At 36.9% G+C, this 21872-nt stretch overlaps 1 protein-coding gene across 1 annotated transcript; it reads left to right on the top strand.

Moving 5' to 3' along the window:
• Nucleotides 1–18301, top strand: LOC309717198 (complement C4-B-like). The gene is made up of 41 exons (XM_082551577.1): nucleotides 1–117; nucleotides 415–604; nucleotides 705–876; nucleotides 984–1054; nucleotides 1177–1265; nucleotides 1341–1423; nucleotides 1520–1607; nucleotides 2158–2275; nucleotides 2381–2522; nucleotides 2798–2910; nucleotides 2995–3147; nucleotides 3231–3398; nucleotides 3493–3684; nucleotides 4333–4476; nucleotides 4573–4696; nucleotides 5875–5946; nucleotides 6036–6248; nucleotides 6369–6480; nucleotides 8209–8279; nucleotides 8371–8510; nucleotides 8619–8834; nucleotides 8926–8977; nucleotides 9063–9152; nucleotides 9236–9442; nucleotides 10335–10410; nucleotides 10551–10728; nucleotides 12358–12453; nucleotides 12961–13123; nucleotides 13268–13449; nucleotides 13581–13739; nucleotides 13815–13874; nucleotides 13948–14038; nucleotides 14114–14282; nucleotides 14438–14522; nucleotides 16037–16111; nucleotides 16186–16288; nucleotides 16389–16478; nucleotides 17231–17329; nucleotides 17456–17539; nucleotides 17619–17751; nucleotides 17825–18301. Exons 1-41 carry the CDS (start codon nucleotides 53–55, stop codon nucleotides 17961–17963), a joined length of 5067 nt encoding a protein of 1688 aa, XP_082407703.1. The 5' UTR covers nucleotides 1–52; the 3' UTR covers nucleotides 17964–18301.
• Nucleotides 18302–21872: the final 3571 nt, after the last annotated feature.

Below are 21872 nucleotides of genomic sequence, written 5' to 3'. Positions count from 1 at the left end.
GCAGTTAATCTAAAGTCTGTGTCAAAGCAGGCAAAGTAATCAAAGCGGCGCGATGAAGTGCCACATTTTTGTGATACTGCTGCTGATATGGATCGCGGAGTGTTCAGCACAAAACAGGTAAATTTAGGAAGAATGAAGTGTAATGCTTTAATGGCTGATGTCTACTCATTTTAACTGATATATATAATTAAATATAACTAAAGTTTTTGTCTTCAAACAATTTCATAACCTTACAAATGAAAAAAAAATCATATGTTGGTATTCCCATATTTATTTCCTAATAATCAACTTGACTTAATGTAAGATACGCTCAAATATGCAGCACTGCAGATTGCATAGTTATCTAAAAATCAGATTATGTGAAACAGATTATTAAAAGATGTAATATTCACTATCTTTCATTTTTGTGTGCAGATTCTTCATCTCAGGCCCGAAAGTCTTTCACGTGGGCGTTAATGAGAAAGTGTTTGTCCAGATGGGACCGGGTCACCTTAACAAACCTGTTAAGCTCTACCTGAAGGATGAGATCTCTAGTACTGTTGTGTCTGAGATGAAAACGGTTACGTGCACTAAAGAAGACAAGATTGAAATAGCTGAGCTCAAGGTATGCAGACTTCACACTCAAACAAAAAGCAAACAATAAAAGACAGGACTGAGATGTTACTACCCACTTTACCCTAACTTTATAATTTACATCTTTACAGCTAAACATGGATTCTTTGTTAGGATTGCCTCAATTTCCTTCTTACGTTATGCTCGTGGCAGAGAGCCAATCCTTCACACCCAACACGAAGCTAACAAGGGTTCTGGTGTCAAAACACAGGGGCTACATCTTCATTCAGACAGCTCAGCCAATTTATAACCCAGCAGACAGAGGTAAAAACAAAGTAAAAGAAAATTAAATAATTCTACAGACTTTACCTAACAGTGATTATTTTGTGAAAAAGACATTTTATATTCCTTTTATGTTATCATTCTTTTAGTGAAGTACAGAATCTTCACTCTTGACCACACGATGAGGCCTCATGAGGAACCTGTCCACATATCAGTAATTGTGAGTTATAATTATTAATATTATATATTTTCTTTATAAATGTCTTTGGTAATACAAGTTTGAAAGACAGAAACATATTCACTCTTTCTTGTCTTGGTCTGTGTTTGGTCACTGTATGACAGAATGCTGCTGGAAATAGAATAATGAAAATCATGAAGATTGCAAAGGGAGGAGTACATCAAGACTCATTCCTCATACCTGACGTTTCTGAGTAGGTTACAAATTTCCAATGAAAGTGAAGATGTCAAGGAATTTTGACACTTACTGTACTTTGTTGTTCGTAAAGAACGGGTACTTGGAAGATTACTGCACACTATGAGGGTGATGAAGCAAATGCTGCCTTCAGAGAGTTCAAAGTTCAGAAATTTAGTAAGTTTACTATAAACTGATTCGTGCAATTGAGATCTTTTTTTTAAATTCACAGAAAGTATCTTTTGACTCTCATAACTTATTTACTAACTGTAGTTTTACCAAGCTTTGATGTGAACATCGTAATGGATCCGAAATATATTTTGCTGACCAACAAAGATCTTCAATTCACCATCTCAGCAATGTAAGTGCTAATTTTACTTCCATTAAACTAACTCTTTCTTTGCAAATTCATGTCAAGAAATGTTAAAAGCTAAGGCTTTGGCATTGGGGTGATTTTGTCAACATCTTATCAGCAGGATGACTTTTAACAAATAGAACAGTTTAACTGTTTAACCAAGTCATTACCTGACCAAGGGCTGCCAGTATTCAAATAAGCACACTCATGCAATGAAAAATGCAAAAAACGTAAGGGAATCTGCAAGTCTACTGTAGCACGATTTGAAAAATGAAATTAATGTCACATAATGACTCATTATGACACAGGGATGGTCCTTGCAGCCTCTGATCACTTACCAGGTGAAAACCTGGAGTTTGAGATTGGGCATTTTCTCTTCCATAATTATTTCCTATGCAGTGAAAATAATAAAACTTTTTATTAACTTGAATTCAGCAACAAAAAATATTCACTGCTTGAGTCAGACCGTTTAATGCTTGGATTGACTGTCTCAAGTATAAATATACTATTGCATTTTTAGACTATCTTTGCTCCAGTTAACAGTTGTTTTCTTTAGGTACACACATGGTGAAAAAGTTAAAGGTGCTTATCACTGCCAGTTTGGATTTGTAAAAAAAGATGGCTCTGGCGGTCAGGAAATGACTTTTATCAAGGGACTGGAGCAGACCGGTTCGGTGAGGAAATCCATCCAAAATTCACAATGCAGCTAATTTTAAAATGAGTAACAAACTGCATGCCATTATTGTTGCATTTTATCAAAACTTCTCTGTTTCTTGCAGGTCAAAGATGGAAATGCAAAGGTTTCTCTTTTGTTTAATGAGACAAATGCAAAACTTCAGAGGCAGCTGAAAACAACCCTCTCTAAGATGCAGGAAAATGGAGATCGATTGTTTTTGAGAGTGTTTGTCACAAACATACAAAGTAAAGGAGACATTTACATTCATCAATATATCTGAGTTTGTTTTTGGTTATTTTATTTGAAATCATAGATATTAGAGAGTATTTAATTGTTGTAAACAATGTGGTTTCATATAGCAGTGCATAATACAGAATTTCTGGAGCTACATTTAATTATTGCATTTAATAAGTAAAAGTTCCAATATAATAAATCTATTGATAAACTCATTAAGACATGGAGAAATATTAATGCGACCTTTTATTTTTCTTGATAATACTGTGTACATTTTTTGGCCTAGGTGGTGAAATACAAGAGGCAGAAGTTTACCTGCGAATCTTCACCCACAAATACACGATAGACCTCTCTCGAACTCGATCTCATTTTATTCCTGGATATCCACTGGACGTGGTGGTATGTCTGAAACTAACACATGGGAATAGTTACACAAATTACTGGAATGATCTTTAATAAAACTTTTCTTTGTTTTTCATATAGGTGCTCGTGCGTCTGCCAGATGGCTCTCCAGCAGTTGGTGTGCCAGTAAATATTAATCTACCAACATCACAGCCTTGGGAAGGCACCACTGATCAAGACGGGGCACTGTTCAATACTTTTAATGTTCATGATAAAGCTGATATTACAGTTGAAGTTAGTATCCCCAACCTTATTCAAAGGTGTTGTTTAACAGATTTGATTCCAGTTTTAACTGTTTGTTCATCTGCCTCCAACAGGTTTCTACAAATGGATTACGAGAGAGAAAAATAATGCGACGTGCTTCCTCTCAACATGACAGCTACCTTTACATGACTTTTACCAGCAGGATCTACTCTGTGAATGAATTCCTTACCATAACATTCAACACCATCAACAGCCCACGCAGTGGATATATACACTACATGGTCAGAAATATCTGACTAAATGCAATATTGTGTATTCTCATAAAGGAGCAGCATTTTGTCTTGATTAAACACGTTTTAATTGTCTTTGTTTCAGGTCTTAAGCCGGGGAATTGTAGTAAACACCGGCTCACTCCCACTTGGTATATCAGCTAAACACCAACTGCAGATAACACATAATATGGTTCCATCGTTCCGTGTGATTGGCTACTATCACAACACTAACGGTCACGTCATAGCTGATTCAGTGTGGGTAGATGTCAGGGATGAATGTGAGCTAAATGTCAAGGTAAGTAAACAGAACAGATAAAAAAGTGCAGCACGAGCAGAGAAAGCAAAACTATTTCAAATGTGTGCGCTTAAATCTGTTCATTCTCATTAATTTGGATCCTTTTTTAGTGTTCGTTAACCTATAACTTCCATAAGTATTTGGACAAGAACATTGCAGGACACTGTAATATGTCCTATGAATATTAGTTTATCTATGTAATTTCCTCTTATTTTTAAGGGGTTAATAAATTGTTCCAATGATCATTTAGATCATCATATAACACCCCCCACTCCAACACACACACACACACACACACACACACACACACACACACACACACACAGGAAGTGACATGTCAGGGATGAATGTGAGCTAAATGTCAAGGTAAGTAAACAGAACAGATAAAAAAGTGCAGCACGAGCAGAGAAAGCAAAACTATTTCAAATGTGTGCGCTGTAACTAATTTTTTACTAACATTTAACTAATGGAGGTGTACAAACATTGCATATATTTAAATAATTTGGATTTTTAAATTGCCTACATCTACATGTATTTATATTGATAGATTTATTTGATTTTGGTTTGAGAAGTCTATTTGTATTATTTGAATTTTCCTTCACTAAACAAAAAAAAAAATCCTGATATATCTTAAATGTCTTAATTTAGGTACAACCCAAAGGTACCCTTGCACCTAACACACATTTAAAGATAGACTTTGATCTACATGGGAACAGCGCAAAAGTGGCTTTGCTGACTGTGGATAAGGCCTTCTACGCTCTCAATGCTGACAATAAACTCACACCCAAACAGGTTACAGTCTCACACACTACTTTCATACTTATGGTATTTTTTGTCATTTATAGGTAATCATAGTAGTAAGTCTAAGCTTTTCTTCTCAATTGTCAGGTATTCTCTACTATGAACTCATATGATCTGGGTTGTTCCTATGGTGGTGGACCTGACTCAGCATCAGTTCTGTTAGACAATGGCTTGGCTTCTGTATCTAATGACCAGTTTCTGTGGAGAAAGGGTAAGAAAAAAAAGTTTTTCTTCATTTAGTTAAAGGAACATTAGGTAATTTTTTGAGGTTATTTAATTGATTAGTGTGTAATTATATCTTCTCCTTGAAACTTTTTTAATACATTATTGAAATAATCCAATAAAATATACATAGGAGCGGGCACAGCTCTGTGGAAGCCACCATGTCGTCCCACCATCCTGAATACAGTAGCTGAGATGGACAGGGCCTTTCTACTTGGTTTCGTTTTATGTATGCGATTAGAGACTAGCCATTTACGTAGTATTGCCTATTGCCTATAAATTTTATCAAGATCATAAAAAGCTCTTTCAAAGTTTATATGACTATTCAACATTTGTACTTTTATATCTATATCATGTCCTTTTCATAATGACTTTCTACTCCTACTTATCTGCTTCCTCCACAATTGCCCGGTCCTTTTTCATTTCCACCTCATTATCTTCCTCGCACCAATCCCCGTCTCTTTGAAGTCAGGACCCTAACACACAAAAATGTGAAGAAACATGCTTATTTCCTCTCGACATTGTTGTAGAGCTCTGTTATGCTATTTTAATGTAATAAAATACCCTGTTTTTAGAAAGAAAACTAACAACCTCTGTTAATTAGTACCAAGGTGTTCTGAATGCCATAGCAGTTGTTACTTCATATTATTATGATATCTTTAGGTTATTTTCCGTTTTAAAATACAATGAGTGTCTTTTAAGGAATTGTATTTTATGTAGACTTCACTGTTTAAATAAAAAATTGTATTTTCTGACTTTGAGAATAAAGCTTCCATCAATCCAACCATAAACACAACACTTTCCCATCCATCCATCCATCCATCCATACATACATCCACTCTCTTCCGCTTATCCTTTTCAGGGTCATGGGGGGGGGGGGCTGCTGGAGCCTATCCCAGCTGTCTTAGAGCAAGAGGCAGCCTACTCCCAGGGCTAACACATGAAAACAATCATTCACACTCACATTCATACCTGCATTCACATCTATGGGCAATTTAGTTTCCAATTAACCTATCCCCACTAACTGCATATCTTTGGACAGTAGGAAGAAGCACTTTCGCTTTTCCAAATTATTTCCTACAACAACAGCTAATAAATACGTATTACATTTTTTTATTCCATTCGAATCATTTTTCTGTTGCTTTCCTGCTTCTCTCCTACTACTAGATTTTGGTTGTAATTCTTCATTAACACGACAAAGACGCTCAGTGGACCTTCAACCCGAAATGATGGCCATGAGTAAGAAGATTCTAGTATTAAAACTTTGGTCTGATTGTATAAAATATTTTTTGCAAGAACATGCTAAATGTGTCTTTTATTTTCTTTAGAATTGAACTACACAGAGAAAGAGCTGCAAAACTGTTGTGTTTATGGATTTTCTCAAATCCCGATGGAACGAACATGTCGGGAAAGAGCTGATCGGGTCCTTCTAGTGAAAAAAAATCCAACTTGTGCTGAAGTGTTTTTAAAGTGCTGCCTTGAAGCGGAGCGTCTAAGACAAAAAAAGATCCAGGAAGAACTCCAAAAAGGATTTGGCAGGAGTGAGATGAAACTGACACTTTATGCTGACACTTTAAAAATCATCTTGAGTAGCATTTAATAGCTGTAGCTTAATTATCAAAGTCTGACTTTGACTGACTTTGACTTTTTCTGGCTTTTAGCTGCATCCGTTGCTGATATAGAGGAGTTCTTCTCAGAAACCTCTCAGTATATCCGAAGATATTTTCCTCCAAGCTTTGGTTTTGTGGAATTTGACGTCTCCAACAAAAAAAGGTAAGCATTTTTAATGTACCTTTAATATATATATATATATATACAGTATATATATATATATATATATATATATATACATATATGTGTGTGTGTGTAGACTACATGCCTTTGGAGCAGAGGATCGCATGTTCGATTCCCCCCTGGGGTGTCTGTATCCAGTAAGGGTCCTAAGGCTAGACCTCCCATGCTAAGCGAGCCTACCGCAGACATGAGCGAGACAGATAAATATGAGGCATACTGGCTTGGATGTTGCCCGGATGAACAAGGTCCGTGTCAGGTGTTGAGGAACCAGGGCACCCTGACGAGAAGTGGGCTACTGGAACAAGAAGGCATCGGTGGGCAAGAGACAAAAATAGGGCATTGTTGGAATGCTACTACACTAGTAACCCTCGTTGAAGGGGTTACATGAATAGGATGAGGGACCTATGGAATCTTCGATACCCAACATCCACAACGACGGCGAAACAACTAGCTCAGTGTTCCAACATACGAAAGAAGGGACGGCTCTCACAGCTAGAGATTGACGAGGTACAACACAAATGCTGAGCCAGGACGCCAGGTCAGGAGGGTGATATGATCAACCCCACTCGAGATTGGGTACCAAGCACCAAGTGCGATAGAAGAAGGATCGTTGAGTGCGAGAGGAAGTGACCTGAAAGATGGGATCATGGCCAAGCTTGAAACCTGAATCCCCCGTAGCCGGTTACCAAGTCTACGTGAAGTACCCTCAGAAAGTCTGTTAGACTATGTTAATGCAGCACTGTGGACGATACCTACAGCCACCATTACCAAGACTAACAAGCTGATCTACACCATGGCAGCAGTGATCAGTGAGATGCTTGGCTACAGCCACAAGGGGCAGTGCCCTCCATGGAGAAGGAGGCAAGAGGCTAAGATCAAGGTAGTAGGGAGGGAGGTTAGCCAACTATCGGAGCTATACAAGATCAACAGGAGTCTAAGAGCCTTCATCAGGTAACAGTGGTCCCAGTGGTAATCGGAGGACTAGGTGCGGTGACTCCCAAACTAGATGAGTGGCTCTAGAAGATCCCAGGAACAACATCATGTGGGGTGGCTGTGGCTCAGGTGGCAGAGCAGGTCAGCCACTAATCAGAAGGTTGGTGGTTCGATCCCAGGCTACCTCCTGGCTGCATGCCAAATATCCTTGGGCAAGATACTAACCCCATGTTTGCCTACTGGTGGTGGTCAAAGGGCCCGGTGGCGCCAGTGTCCGTCAGCCTTGCCTCTGTCAGTGCGCCCCAGGGCAGCTGTGGCTACAATGTAGCTTGCCATCACTAGTGTGTGAATGACTGAATGTAGTGTGAAGTGCTTTGGGGTCCTTAGGGACTAGAAAAGCGCTATATAAATGCAGGCCATTTACCATTTTACATCGGAGATCTCTGTCCAGAAGCGCACAGTCCTAGGAACAGCTAAGATAACGCGCAGGACCCTCAAGCTCCCAGGCCTCTGGTAGAGGACCCGAGCTTGAAGGGGCGAGTGGGGAATTTTTTTTTTTTATATACACAAATCCATTTCCAGTCAAATACAGTTGTTCGATGCATAATGACACCATGCAGTTGCTTTGTTTATGTACTCATCTTAATTGTTTTTGCTTGAATAATGTGTGATTATTTCACTTAAGCAGCTTATCTTTGAACCCCCGTATAAACTGTGTCATTTGTCTGATTGATTTGATTTAATTTGATTTCTCTTCATCAAAAACTCTTGTAGCTACTCATTGCTCCTTCCTGATTCCATCACCACATGGGAGATTCAGATTGTCACATTATCTCCATCCACAGGTAATCATTACTCTGTGCTTTATAAACACATCACAGATATTTGACTGGATCTCATTAACTGCAACTTACTTCTATTCTGTGTTTCACTCAGGTTTCTGTGTCGATAAGCCACTTGAGATCAGAGCCTTTAAGAGGTCATTTGTGTCTCTGAGACTGCCTTCATTTGTGAAAAAATTTGAGCAGCTGTCAGTTTCACCTGTTATCTACAACTATGATGACTTCGAACTGCAGGTAGATTAACCTCAACATCAGCGCTGAGTGTCACTGGAAACAGTAACTACTTTGTGTGGAATAAGTAAAGATTTTTTTTTGTCTTCTTGGACACCTGCATGTTCACAGGTGGCAGTGCACATGGAACAAACTGAAGGACTTTGCTCTCCTGGTTCAGCCACGAAATCATCTTATGTTAACATTACTCTTGCACCCCGATCCTCTCAGTTTGTCTCCTTCTCTGCTGTGCCCATGGTCGCTGGTTCAATACCCATCAAAATACGTCTCTATGATATGGAGAATAGCTCCGGAATAGATGCAATAGAAAAAACTTTGAATGTGCAGGTGAGTGAAATGTATAAGATACTTTTATGGCAGTCTGAGTTCCAAAAACAAGGCATACTATAAACTGGTTGTCTTCTATCTTATGTTGTAGAAAGAAGGATTAGAAAAGAGAGATCAAGAAACCAGTGTCCATAACTTAGATGGTGAGTGGGTTTGTATTTCTGATGGATAGTTTAATGTCAGTCATAGTTATTGTTCTCCTTTTTATACTTATCTCTGTTATGATAGGAAGAAGCACAAAGACTATAACTATTGACGGATCCTTACCAGATGACACAGTCCCTGACTCCAGCTCCAATATATTTGTTTCAGTAGAAGGTAGACACTGAGACACAGACATAAAATTTGTTGACTTTTAGAAATACCTGACATCTTATTATTTAATTTCTCTCATTCAACAGGGAATGGCTTTGGTGATTCATATGCAAGAAAGCTTCTTTCTACTGAAAGGGTTGCTGAAATGATTGTTTTGCCAACTGGATGTTTAGAGCAGACAATGTCAAAACTGGGACCTACAGTTTTAGCTTTCCGGTACCTTGACTTGAGCAATCAGTGGTTTGAGCTGCCACCTGGCAGCAGAGAAGATGCTCTTAATAAACTTGAGCAAGGTAGGAAGACATGAAAAAATATCCTTATTAGGTGCTAAATATGCTACAAATTAAAATTGTTTTATAATTTATAGATTCACTGGTCAGTCCACATACAATTATTCGGATCTTAAAAAAGTTACCATTTGACCTCTCCGAAGGATTTCTTGAACAAATATTTTAGCATGAAGTTCACCTTAGTTTAATGATGTTAGAGCTGAGTTACAGGCTCTTGAAATATACTGTAGCTCAATTTAACCAGTCTCCTGTCCCACATGGTAATACAACACCATCAAGTATACACAGCATGCACTTTTTAAAAAAAGTTTTCTCTAGTGACTTATCAGAAAGCAAGTAAAACATTAAGGATGTGAGTGCTTTTTTCTGTACTCTGCATCATTAAATTGGTAAAGTTTTGCTCAATAGTAATTGAAGAACAAATCCTAATGAACAAATACAGGACTTTTTAGATTATTATTTTTGGATTGGGTGCATAATAAACCAAAAATGGAGCTTGAATGTGTTTTTAGCTCAAAAGATTTCATGTGTTTTCATCTCCTGTAGTTCAGAAGCTATGAGGACTCAAATATGTTGGAAAAAATTATGCAAACAAAAAAGATTACAATTTTTGACTGTGGTAAAAATCAATAGAATAAAGGTAAAAAAAAAAAATACATAACCTTATTAAATATGTTAAAGTTATTGTAAAAAAAAAATCATACTTGAAATGCACTGAAATGCACTCACAAATTTTTTTATGGAATAACTTTCTGTGTTTTAATTAGGGGAAAAGTCAGTTTTGTGTCACAAATCATCACTATGCTTGTATTTCGCCTTCGTGATTCATATATGTATTCATATATATATAGTAATGAACTGACACTTTTATAAGCACAGTGTACTTTTTTGCTAGGCAGTAAACACATCACAAGCTATAGAAGGCATGATGGAGCCTATGGTACATTGAGTTATGTGCCATCGAGTAATTGGTGAGTATGGGTTTATATAACTCTTCTTTAGTTTTGGATGTAAAGTAGTAATTTGAATCTCACTTTATATTTATATTTTAAAATCTCCATTATGAATAATAATGAATCAACCTTTTCACTTTGTTTTTTCATGTTCTCAGGGTGACTGCTCTTATAGTAAAAATGTTTTCATTTGTGACTCAGCGTCAGACTAATGAAGAACGGAAGAACGTCAGATTAGGAGAAGACATCAGAAGATCAGTCAGTTACTTGCTCTCAGTCCAGAAACATGATGGGTCATTCAGTGACCCAAATCCTGTGCTACACAAAGGAACCCTGGTAAATTCTCGCAAAATAAATGTATTGTGCATATTAGAACTAGGGGTGCAACGATACTCATATCGATATTGAACCGTTCGATACAGTGCTGTCGGTTCGGTAAGCATATGTATCGAACAATACAAAATTTTTAATTTATTTTATCAACTTTTCTTCTGACGATGCTGTCCGTGTTGAGAGCTCAGTGGATCTGCGTTCGACTACTCCACCTAGGCTGCACTGTTGAGCGCAGATCCACTGAGCACAGCGCAAGCTAGCAAGACAGAAGCTAAGCTCATTGCAAAATGGCAAATTGAACCTCCCCCACCCTCATTCAGATCTGGCCTTTGGAACTATTTTGGTCTTTTTTTTTATTATTATTATTGTATCTTTATTTCAGACATATACAGAAAAAAAACAATATGTACACAAGTACACATACTTGCATTTACAAATATGAATATATATGTAAATACACACATATGTATGGGGCGCCGTTTGTAAAGTGAAAAATGCTGAAATTAACGGCAACATTTTTCCACATTGTGCTCAGATAAAACCAAAAAGAAAATAAATAAAACAAAACAGAGTCTTCATGTGAAGTATGACCCTGAAGGTAAGCGCATCATGGACAAAAGTAAAACAGTATGTCGGATGTGCCACGCAATGCTCAATTACATGGGTGGGAACTACTGGCTCGTTAATGTGTTGGCCGTCTAGCACGGGGCGATCCGCGGTAGCTCGTTAACGGAGATTTGCCGTGTTGTGGCGTTAACGTCATTTCAGATTAACGCTGACAGCACTAGTGGGAACACAATTAATATGACTGCACATTGACTCCGACATCATCCTAGTGCAAAGACAAGTGGAAGCCGACAAAAACAACAAGCACACATGCTACAAACTTTACCCGAGTCATTTAGACAGCCGTTAGCACATGATTCCCCTTATGGGGACCTGATATGTTTAATATGCTGCTGAGAATATAGCCCAGAAGAAGCGTATAGTATAGCTTTTATTTTGGAAAGAGACATTTCTCTGTAATAAACTCTCTTTTCCAAAGATGAGTGATTTCTCGATCAGATAGATTTATCTTTTTATTACTTTGTTCTTTCAGCAACATTAAATTTAAAAACTGTACTTTTGAGTTAAAATATATATTTATAATTTTAATAAATGACAAATTAAAAAAGCATAAAAAAAATTTGGTATCGAAAAAATATTAAACCGTGACACCAAAGTATCGAACCGAACCCTGAATTTTGTATATCGTTGCACCCCTAATTAGAACATTAGGGGTATAAACAGATGACAAATTAAAGGAAAAGTCATAAAGCCTTGGTTGGCCCATTTCCATCCTGATGGCAGCGGTTTCTTTGCAATAGTCATCATCTTTAAATCTAACTAAAACACAAAAAGAAGGGAATATTTTTGGAAGAAGAACATACTATTTTACTATCAGAGCTCCAGACACTGGTCGAGTCAATGCTAAGTTACATTAAAGCTGTTCTGGCAGCATGTGATGGGCCAATGCACTGCATTTTATAATGTTCATTCTTTTCCTTTAATTTGTCTCCCATTTAGATCTAAATACAACAAACCAAAATACAGTGATCTGAGTGCAACTTTATATCTGTGTGTTTAATCTAGATAGACAAAGACCAAGATGCATCAGTGACTGCTTTCATAACTCTTGCACTGTACCGGTCTGTCGAATTTCTCCAGCCTGATATGCAAAATAAAGTGGTGAGTGGTGATATTAAAAACCAACTGTACTTTTTTTACTAGTTTTGACTACAAGTGGGTAATTGTAGTCAGTCTGGTATCTGAGTCCAGACTGCAGTCCAGACAGCATTTAAATGATAAACTCTGATGGAATATTACACAAAAGAGAAAAATAACCAAAGCATATGCCAAATTTCCTGCTTTTGTAGTGGTGAGCACGCTCACAAATGATCAGTTATTCCGGTGCATTTAATTAGAAGCACTAGGTTGCTACTTACCTTCCTAATTCCTATGAAAGGTGTCAGGATGTACTTAGTGTTTCACCTGCAGGGAGTCCTGTGAAAAACGTTCTATATATTAGCATTACTGTTGCTATTTAGATAAAACAGGACATTCATCAGGTTCGGGGACACAAAATAATTGATGCTACATTGAGAATTGTTAATTTTTATTTGCCACAGTTAGCCCATAAGTCACAACAAATATGAGCAAAAAATAATTCACCACCTTCATGTTATTCTCTTCCAGAGACCAAGTATTTCCTCTTCAACATCATATCTCCAGTCACTCGCAGTGGAGCTGCAGCATCCCTATGCTGTCGCCATTACAGCCTATTGCCTCTCAGTGTGCATGCCAAATACAACAGATCATTCACATATATGGAAAAAAGTGGAAGCAGCGGCTATTAAAGGTATGTCCAGTACAAGAAAATGAGTGTGGGCACTATACATACAATAATCTATTACTATGACCAAATTATATGTGCTGTCTCTTCCTATATTATCATATAATGTCTAATTTTTGTATAATTATTCTGTTTTGTTTTTTTTATTAGGAACGAATGACTGCTATTTTTGGGCAGTTAATGACAGCCCAAAGCTGGATGCTATCACAATAGAGACGACAGCCTACGTCCTTCTAACTGCTGTTCAGCTTGGGCATATAAACTGGGCAGAGAGAGCAGCCTGTTGGTTAAACTCCAGAGAAAACTATTATGGAGGCTTCAAGTCAACACAGGTGATTAGGCTAGAGCTGGAGAATCCATCTTTGTGTGGAACTCCTGTTTCCCCTGTTGTTTAACACCATTTATTCACTGTCAGGGAAGACATGTCAACCATTATATTATTAAGAATTCTTACCATTCCCAGGATACGCTCATGGCCCTGGAAGCCCTCGCAGAGTACGAGTTAAAAAAGCCTCCCAGTCCAGAACCAAAACTGAAAGCAGATTTCACCTCTGCTGGAAGGAATGAAATTGTAACACTTCAACTAGAAAATAAGAAGGAAAAAGTAGAGACCAGCCTGAAGGTATCATAAAGCAATGCGCTCAGACATATCTGTATAAGATGAAACCCCCTTCTAATTTTTTTTCTGTTGCCCTAGAAATTTACAGGGAACCACATCACCGTGCATCTGACTGGAAAAGGAGAAATTAAGTTTAAAGTATGTTGGATTCACATCTTTGATTTGTATATTATCAATCAGATCTATAATTGACTCTAAATGTCCCTTGTAGATTGTTAAGGCTTACCATTTATTGGAACCCAAGGATGAATGTGACCAGGTGTCTATCAGTGTCAGAGTGGAGGGGAAAGTGAAGTACACTGGTGAGATTTGTAAATGCTAACAAATCACAACTACTGATAAAAGGCACACACTTACATTAATCTTTGTCTATCTAGCTCCGATATTAGAAAATTATGAATACTATGACTACGATGATGCGAAACAAGACCAGGAAGACCTGGGACGAACAGCCATTGAGGGGTCTGATGCTCACACCCGATACAGGAGAGAGATTGATAATAACTTCAGTCCAAATGAGGCTGTTACCTACACTGTCTGTGTCAGGTTAGTTAAATGAGATCCAGTAAATTCATATTTACTTTTCATGAATATGAATTCAGAGTATGAGCTGTGCAGTTCAAAAAACAAACAAAAAAAAAAACATTTCCTGATCAATGTCTTTCTCAATGTCCTTTTGTTTTTTGTATTCATGGTCATAGTAAGAAGAGGAATCTTACAGGAATGGCCATTGCCGATATTACATTATTGAGTGGATTTGAGGCTAAAACGGAGGACCTGGATAAGGTTGGTATTCTTCACCATTACTCCCATTACAAAGTAAGAGAAGATTTTCTAGACATGTGCAAATCTCGATGCCACAGCAATTATTTACGCTGAAGGGGAATTGCACGTGGTGTGCTTCATTTTAACATTCTTTGAGGCAATATTTGTCAGAGTTGCACTGTGACATAAATACAAGTGCTGGGGTGTCATTCTGATAATTAGAAATTACAAAAATGTAAAAAATAAACATAAAATAAGACAAGAAGCCTATATGGAAGGTTCGATCCTGTATAAACTGCATTATACTACTTCCAAGTAAGTTCGTCATACTCAGGAAACTAACATTAGTAATCAGACTTAGTGGTTATATAAAAGGTGGTTATCAGCTGGTGTTTTCAGCATGAGAACATGAAATCATCCCACAGCAGTGTGTAACCGGGCTGCTGACCAACATGAGGACGAGGTGCCAGGCTTTTATAGCTGTGTATGGTTCTTCCACATGGTGCTGGAGCCCATATTGTGAAACAAATGAATTAAGATGCAAACATGTCTTGTTGCTTCACACTTCAATGTGAAGCAACCCAAACAAGAGTCAACAGGAGTATAAGCTGTTTGGCATTGGCAGAGCAACCCACATACTCAACTGTGATGCTTAACCCATAAGGCATTTTAGAATAGAATAGAATAGAATTCAACTTTATTGTCATTGCACATGTCACAGGTACAGGGCAATGAAATGCAGTTTGCTTTAGCCATGATATAGATATATTACAATATATATTAGCAATAATATAGATATGTAAGTGTATTACAGAAATGGGTCTATTATGGGTATGTTATAATGTACACAGTATGAAGTATGTTATGAATATTCTATAACTATAAGTATGTACAGACTATGAACAGGGTATAAATATGAAATAAAAAAACTATACAGAAATCTGAGGTATACAGTTATACAGAAATGTGAACTATGCAGGTTATAAACAGTTTTAGGATTAAAAATTATGGTATGTACAGAATGATTATTTACACAGAACTATACATATATATTTTGCTTACAAATGTGGCGCCATTTAAGGGTAAAACACAGGCTTTCTGGCAGTATTAGATTTCTTGTCAAGAAGTATTGTTACAAAAAAGAAAAAACTGACCAAACACAAATGATCTTACTTTTTGTGCTAAGTTTAAAAACACAATTGATAACCTTAATAAGATGTTTTTGCAAATTTACAGTAAACAAATACAAGCCTTTAGTTTTCTCTGTTAAAGAGAGAAAACTTGTGAAAAAAATGTATTTAGTCTTTAGATCTTTTCTTTATCTATGTGTGAAGTTATTTTAAGTTAGCTATATTTAACATACAGAAATCTCATTTAACTCAAGAAAAAAATATTTTGTGGTTTCAAAGAGCACATCAAAAATATTATAATAAAAGTTACATGTGAAACTGGAATGACCTGTACTCACACTGAAACTTCAGAAGATTCTTTTTTTCTGCTAAAATGCAAAATTGTTTAATTCTTTTTTTCCCCAGTTAAAAGATTCACCTGAACATTACATTGACCATTATGAGACGTATTTTGGAAGACTTCTGATTTACTTCAACGAGGTATGGATGAATTCAGGTTATGGAAAATAAATGTGCTTGTCAAATGTTAGATTTACTTTTTTATCTCTGTGAAGGTGAAAGAGGATGAGGAATGTATTAGTTTTGAAGCTAAACAACTGGTACCAGTTGGGCTTCTACAGCCTGCTCCAGCCACATTCTATGATTATTATGAACCAGGTAAGACTGTCGTTCTTTCTTTCTCTCTTTATACAAACACATATGTGATCTCTTTTATTGAATAGGACTTCATAAATAGTACTATGTGTTTTTCTTACAGACAGAAAGTGTACTGTGTTCTACGCTGCACCACAAAGAAGCAAGATGGTATCCAAACTGTGTTCAGAGGACGTGTGCGAATGCGCAGAAAGTACAAAAACAATTTAGTACACTACAATGACACCCCCAAATCTAAAACGGCCGTCTAAAATCAAAATAAAAACTGAATCCAATGATTTTCAGATTTCATAAAGTCATATTTTATTCAAAATAAAACTGAAAAGATATTAAATGTTTAAACTGCTTAAAATGTTTTTTAAAAAATAGCCCATTTTTAATTGAAAGGCAGCAACGCATCTCAAAAAACAAAAGGCTGTAAATTTCTGTATATGTCTGAAATAGCGCTGGACTTTTGAGAGATGAATGTTGTCCAATTCTTGTTTGATACAGGACTTGAGATGCTCGACACTTGTGGGTCTTTTTTGTCATATTTTACATTTTGTCAAGCACCAAATGTTTTCACTTGGGCAGAGGTCTGGACTACAGGCAGACTAGTTGAGCACCCAGGCTCGTTACTAAAATATCATGTTTCTTAACTTGATGCTTTGTATGGTTTTACATTGTCTTGCTGAAATATGCAAGACCTTCCCTGATATATATTGCCTGGATAGCAGCATATGTTGCTCTGCAATGCATACAGACCTTTCAGAATTGAGGGTGCCTTTCGAGATGTGCTAATATATGACTTTGATGAAGCCAACAGCTGTATTCACAGAAAAGTAATCCTGAGGCCATGCTGGGACTTCCATAACAGAAACATGTCTGTTTTTAATTTTTTGTAATTTTGTGTCAAAAACAATCAAATAATATAAGTGTCTTGACTTTTTAAAAATCTTTTTATAGGACCCTGTCATACCCTACAAAAAACATTTGATCCAAGACAAAAAATTTGGAAGGTTACCCGTGTCCAACATGCTTGCTCCTTCCCTATCGTAGATTACGGTCAGTATTCTAAACAAGACATTTACGTGAAAAGAATCAAATATTAACTGTTTGCTAGTTAGCTTGTTAGCATTTTTGGGGGTGTTTTAATCACTGCATTATTTCTATATTTGTTTTGTATTCCAGCATACATCGTTGAGGTCTCCAGTATTTCTGTGAAGAGTAACTTTGAGTTGTACACCACTCTTATAATTGAGGTTCTCAAATCGAGTAAGTGAACTATTGTTGCCTTTCATTATGTTTATTTGAAGACTTTCTTTAAATATAATAATTATAATCCTTCTACTAGATAACGATGTGTTGGTGAGTAAGAACTCTGTCCGAGTGTTTGCTAAGAGGGTTCACTGCAAAGGAAAACTAGACATGGGAAAACAGTATCTCATCATGGGCAAAGATGGCACCACAAAAGATACAAGTGGAATGTAAGTATATCAGGGATATTAAGGAAAGATTTCAGAGAACGATTCTCTCTTCATTGCTTTCTTCTTTTTATAGGATGCAGTATCTGCTGGAATCAAACACGTGGGTTGAAAAAAAGCCTTCAGAAGAATGTAGTAAAAGTGCTAATAGAAAGTCTTGTAGGCATTTTAATGACTTTGTACAAGAGTACATGATAGATGGCTGCAGACAGTGAAACAAACTGCTTTCACTGTCATTTTAATGGAGCTTGATTAAATGACTTTCCCATCAGATACACGATTAGCATGAGTGCTTAGAGCTTTTGTTGTTTTTCTTATACTTTTTGGCTTATTCTACTACCACCTCACAGTACATAGCTATACATGTATGCTCTGCATCTATCTAGCTACCTATAAATCAAAATGATAAAACCTTGAAACATATACAGTAAGTACAGTAAGACATTGGTAGACATACTGAGTGTGACTCCATCACTTTGAAATGTAATCTTTCATATGCAAAACAACGGTCTGTGTTTCATGTTAAATAAAAACATCTTCATGCTATAGAGAATATGTCATTGTTTGCATAATATTCATTTTATAACTTAAAATGAAACAGAAGCAACTGGGTAAAAAGAAACACAGTGGGCCCAAACATGTATGTCTGCACTTTCATATTTTTTCCCAGAAGTGTGATTCAGTGTGGTTTGATTTAGGTTTCTGTCGAATATATTTGTTTTTATGTTTTTTTTCTTCTTTTTACTGCAGCAAAGGCTCTGAGAGGGGTCTCTGTACTCAGTGTAATTCCAGTCACCCCCTCACGATATAACATCTGCAGGTTGAGGAGAAAAGGGGAGGAGGGGGTGGCTTTTAGTGCACGAGTCCATTGCTGCTCATGGATTTGCACACTGACAAGATATGGTTCAATCATCTCTTCACAAGCATTAAATTTGATCTGTAGTCCCTAAAATGTGGTCATATTACACAAATGCAACATGGGGTACTCTGTGCAGTTATATAACTTGCAGGTAATGCAGAGGGGCGGGGAGAAAACCAGAGGTGCCGGGTTGCACGGTGAAGTGGCTGAGAACAAGCAAAGGCTTATGTGCTTATATTATTCTAATCTCTGAGTCCAGGTCCAATGTAAGCAACACAGCGCACTGACCATAACTTCAATCACAACCAGATCAATGTGCGCACTGTTTCAGCCTCACCATTAGACATTTCATTAAATCTGAACCAATAAAAGTTAAATAAATAGTCTGACTTCAGCATCGCATATTTTCATCTCGAGATTGCTTTGGTGTGCTGTGAGCTGCCAACAACACATTTTAAAAAGATGGGGGTTTTTTTCTTGTCGAAGTAAGCAGTGGCTTGTCGTGACCGAACAGTTTCGACATGAGTTTTCGTATAATGACGTAAACCAAAGAACACTTGATTTACGCAACGCAATAAGTTATTCTCACAACAACAACTGATTGAAGTGCAGTTGAAAAATAAAGTGTTTATTTTTGGTAGATTTGTGTATTGCCCAAAGGGATTTACTGTAAATGTACATTTTCCATTCCAAGTACAATCTGACCTGCTCTGGCCTATGAAATGTGCTTGAGCAACATCTGGGAACAGCTCTGGGGGAAATTTGAAGTGTGCTCATATAATCAGGTGTATTTTCTCAGGTGTGCATTTGCCATAGGTGTTGATGGCACGTCTATAACCATTTTTTTTTTCCAAAGGCCAAGAGAGGGTCAGCAGTTTGAGGGTGGTCTACGATGTCGAGCGGCGTAAAAGGCACAGGTGTTTCAGGACGGTGCCGCAAGATAAAGCGGGACCCCCCACTTAGCAGTCCATGCTGCGCTGTCTTTTTGTTTTTCACTTTGTTTAGCATGATTTGTTCTGTTAACAGGATAAAACTTTGCCACAGAAGGTGGATAGGGGAATACCACTCAGCTTCTTCAGTTTCAGTTTTCAAATCAACATACGCATCTGAAAAAGAATATACCTGACTTTCCCATTACTTTGTTACTGGTTTATTTGACTTCTGTGACTCAGAGATTAATTTATAGACAGACAGGAAAGTGTGTATGTATCTGTAAAATGGCTCATAGAAACCAGTTAATTAGGTAAATGTGTATATGCATGTGTAGCCTTGCTTGTATACTTATACATGCAGTGTAACCATTCCTGGCTTTCCCACACTACATGTTAATTGTTTTGACTGTATCCTTGCCCTTTAGGTTATGTGATTACATTTTTGTAATCTAACAAAAGAAGCTACAATTTAACAATTACAGCTGTAAAAACACACAGTGGTGTTAATATAACTCAATTCCATAGATCCGAATGCCTCAGAAGACTGCTGCTGTTCAGTCTTATAGCTTTCTCCTCCCAAAGGCAGGGCGCAAGTATGCTTCTGTTTGTTTGTCTGTCTGTTTATATTGAGTATCGAGTAATAATAATGTGTTATTGAGTAATATATCATATGAAAGGGCATTAAAAGAACAGACTTCAAAGTTTTTCAGGGATGCCCTACGGCGCTACAATCACACCATAAAGTGTTACAAACTCAAACACTACATGAATATATCTTATCTCGGTTTTTTACAGCTTATAGAAGCCAAAGATTTCAGCCATGTCTGCTCCAATCATGAGGGTAAAGAAAATAATTAAATACACAGTTTTAGTATCTAAGGTCATAGGTCAAAGGTCAGACATGAGAGTGCTGTTATAAAAGCAGCTGATGACAACATGTTGTAAAAAAAAAAATCATTAAACATTGAACTTTACATATAGTCCATGGCATTTGGGGGGAGTTGCGCTCTCTTGTTTAGACTTGAGTCTCACTCTATAAAGTCTCTGAGCCACATCATTTTTTTATCAAGTCAAGTCTCAGGTTGCACTAAAGTTACTAAAATTAAAATAAAAACAAGACTTTTGAAAAAAAAAAAAAAAAGAAGTTTAATCATTTTGTTAACTTGGAAAACGAACTAAAATAAAATGAAAATATAGAGGGAGTATCTCAACTGAGTTACCTAAATGTTTCCTCTGGCATATTATATCTAAATAAAATGCTACTCAAAAACACTAAAACTAAATAAAAACGAAACTACAACTAAACATTTCCAACCAAAAGGAAAGCTACACTAAAACAAGCAAACCCAATGCCTGTTCTACAGTGTCTATCTTCAGGGCAGTTGTTTGAATTGCTATAAGCTGTTTTTGTCTCAAGGGTCAACAAAGACACGGAAATCAATGTACTGAAGGCTATGCAACTTTATACTGTTTTTTTAAGATGAGGATTTATGTTATGTTGCGTGTGGATACAAAACTGTGTGTAGGGATTGAACCAGTGTTACCGAGAAAGAAAAAACACACAATAGAGCTCAGTGATGGGCTGGCCTCCCCACAGTCTGGACTGCAACACTGCATTGATAAGTATTGACTTTCAAGCTTGTTAGAATTATGCAAACTCTGTTTTTGCCTCATATACTTTATTTCTGCGTACTTTTGCACATTTAGCAAGAAATCCATTTTTAAAGTTAATATAAAGAACTGATGATACAAAACAGTTTATGTAGAATACAGTGGGTACTCTAATATGAAGGTACAATGAAAGCCAAGCAGCAGACACTGGTATAGTGTAAAACCTATATAATATACTGTTATATGTTTTTTTTTAAAAGAAACTATTTCTGCAGTTTACATTACATTAGGTACACTGTAAAAATAACTGCACAATAACCTTTTTGTTGCCGGCAGTTTTCCGTAATTTAACAGTAGTACTTGTTACACTGTATGCCATTTTTAAGAAAGCAAGTGACGCCAGCAGCTTTGCTGTGCAGCATCAGCTGTTAATGTTGCACTCCTGCCGGCCTGGAATCCCCATAATTCAATATGCAATTATTGTCGATTTTTATACATTTACTATCTGCTTGTTATTGACATTCCAATACCACAACAGTGTATTGTAAGTTGCTTGTTGTGTCTACCAAGAAAAACCTAGCTACGTCAAGATATTTGCAACAAAAGTATGAAATAACAAAAGCTGAATAACTGACGTTTTACACACACAGACACACACACTGTAACATATATGGATTGAGCAGACGTAAAAGTAAAAGAAAACACGCTTCTTCTGTATCACC

Source organism: Aulonocara stuartgranti, assembly GCF_965226115.1.
Source record: "Aulonocara stuartgranti genome assembly, chromosome: 11".
NCBI lineage: Eukaryota > Metazoa > Chordata > Actinopteri > Cichliformes > Cichlidae > Aulonocara > Aulonocara stuartgranti.
This window is presented reverse-complemented; position numbering and strand designations above follow the sequence as displayed.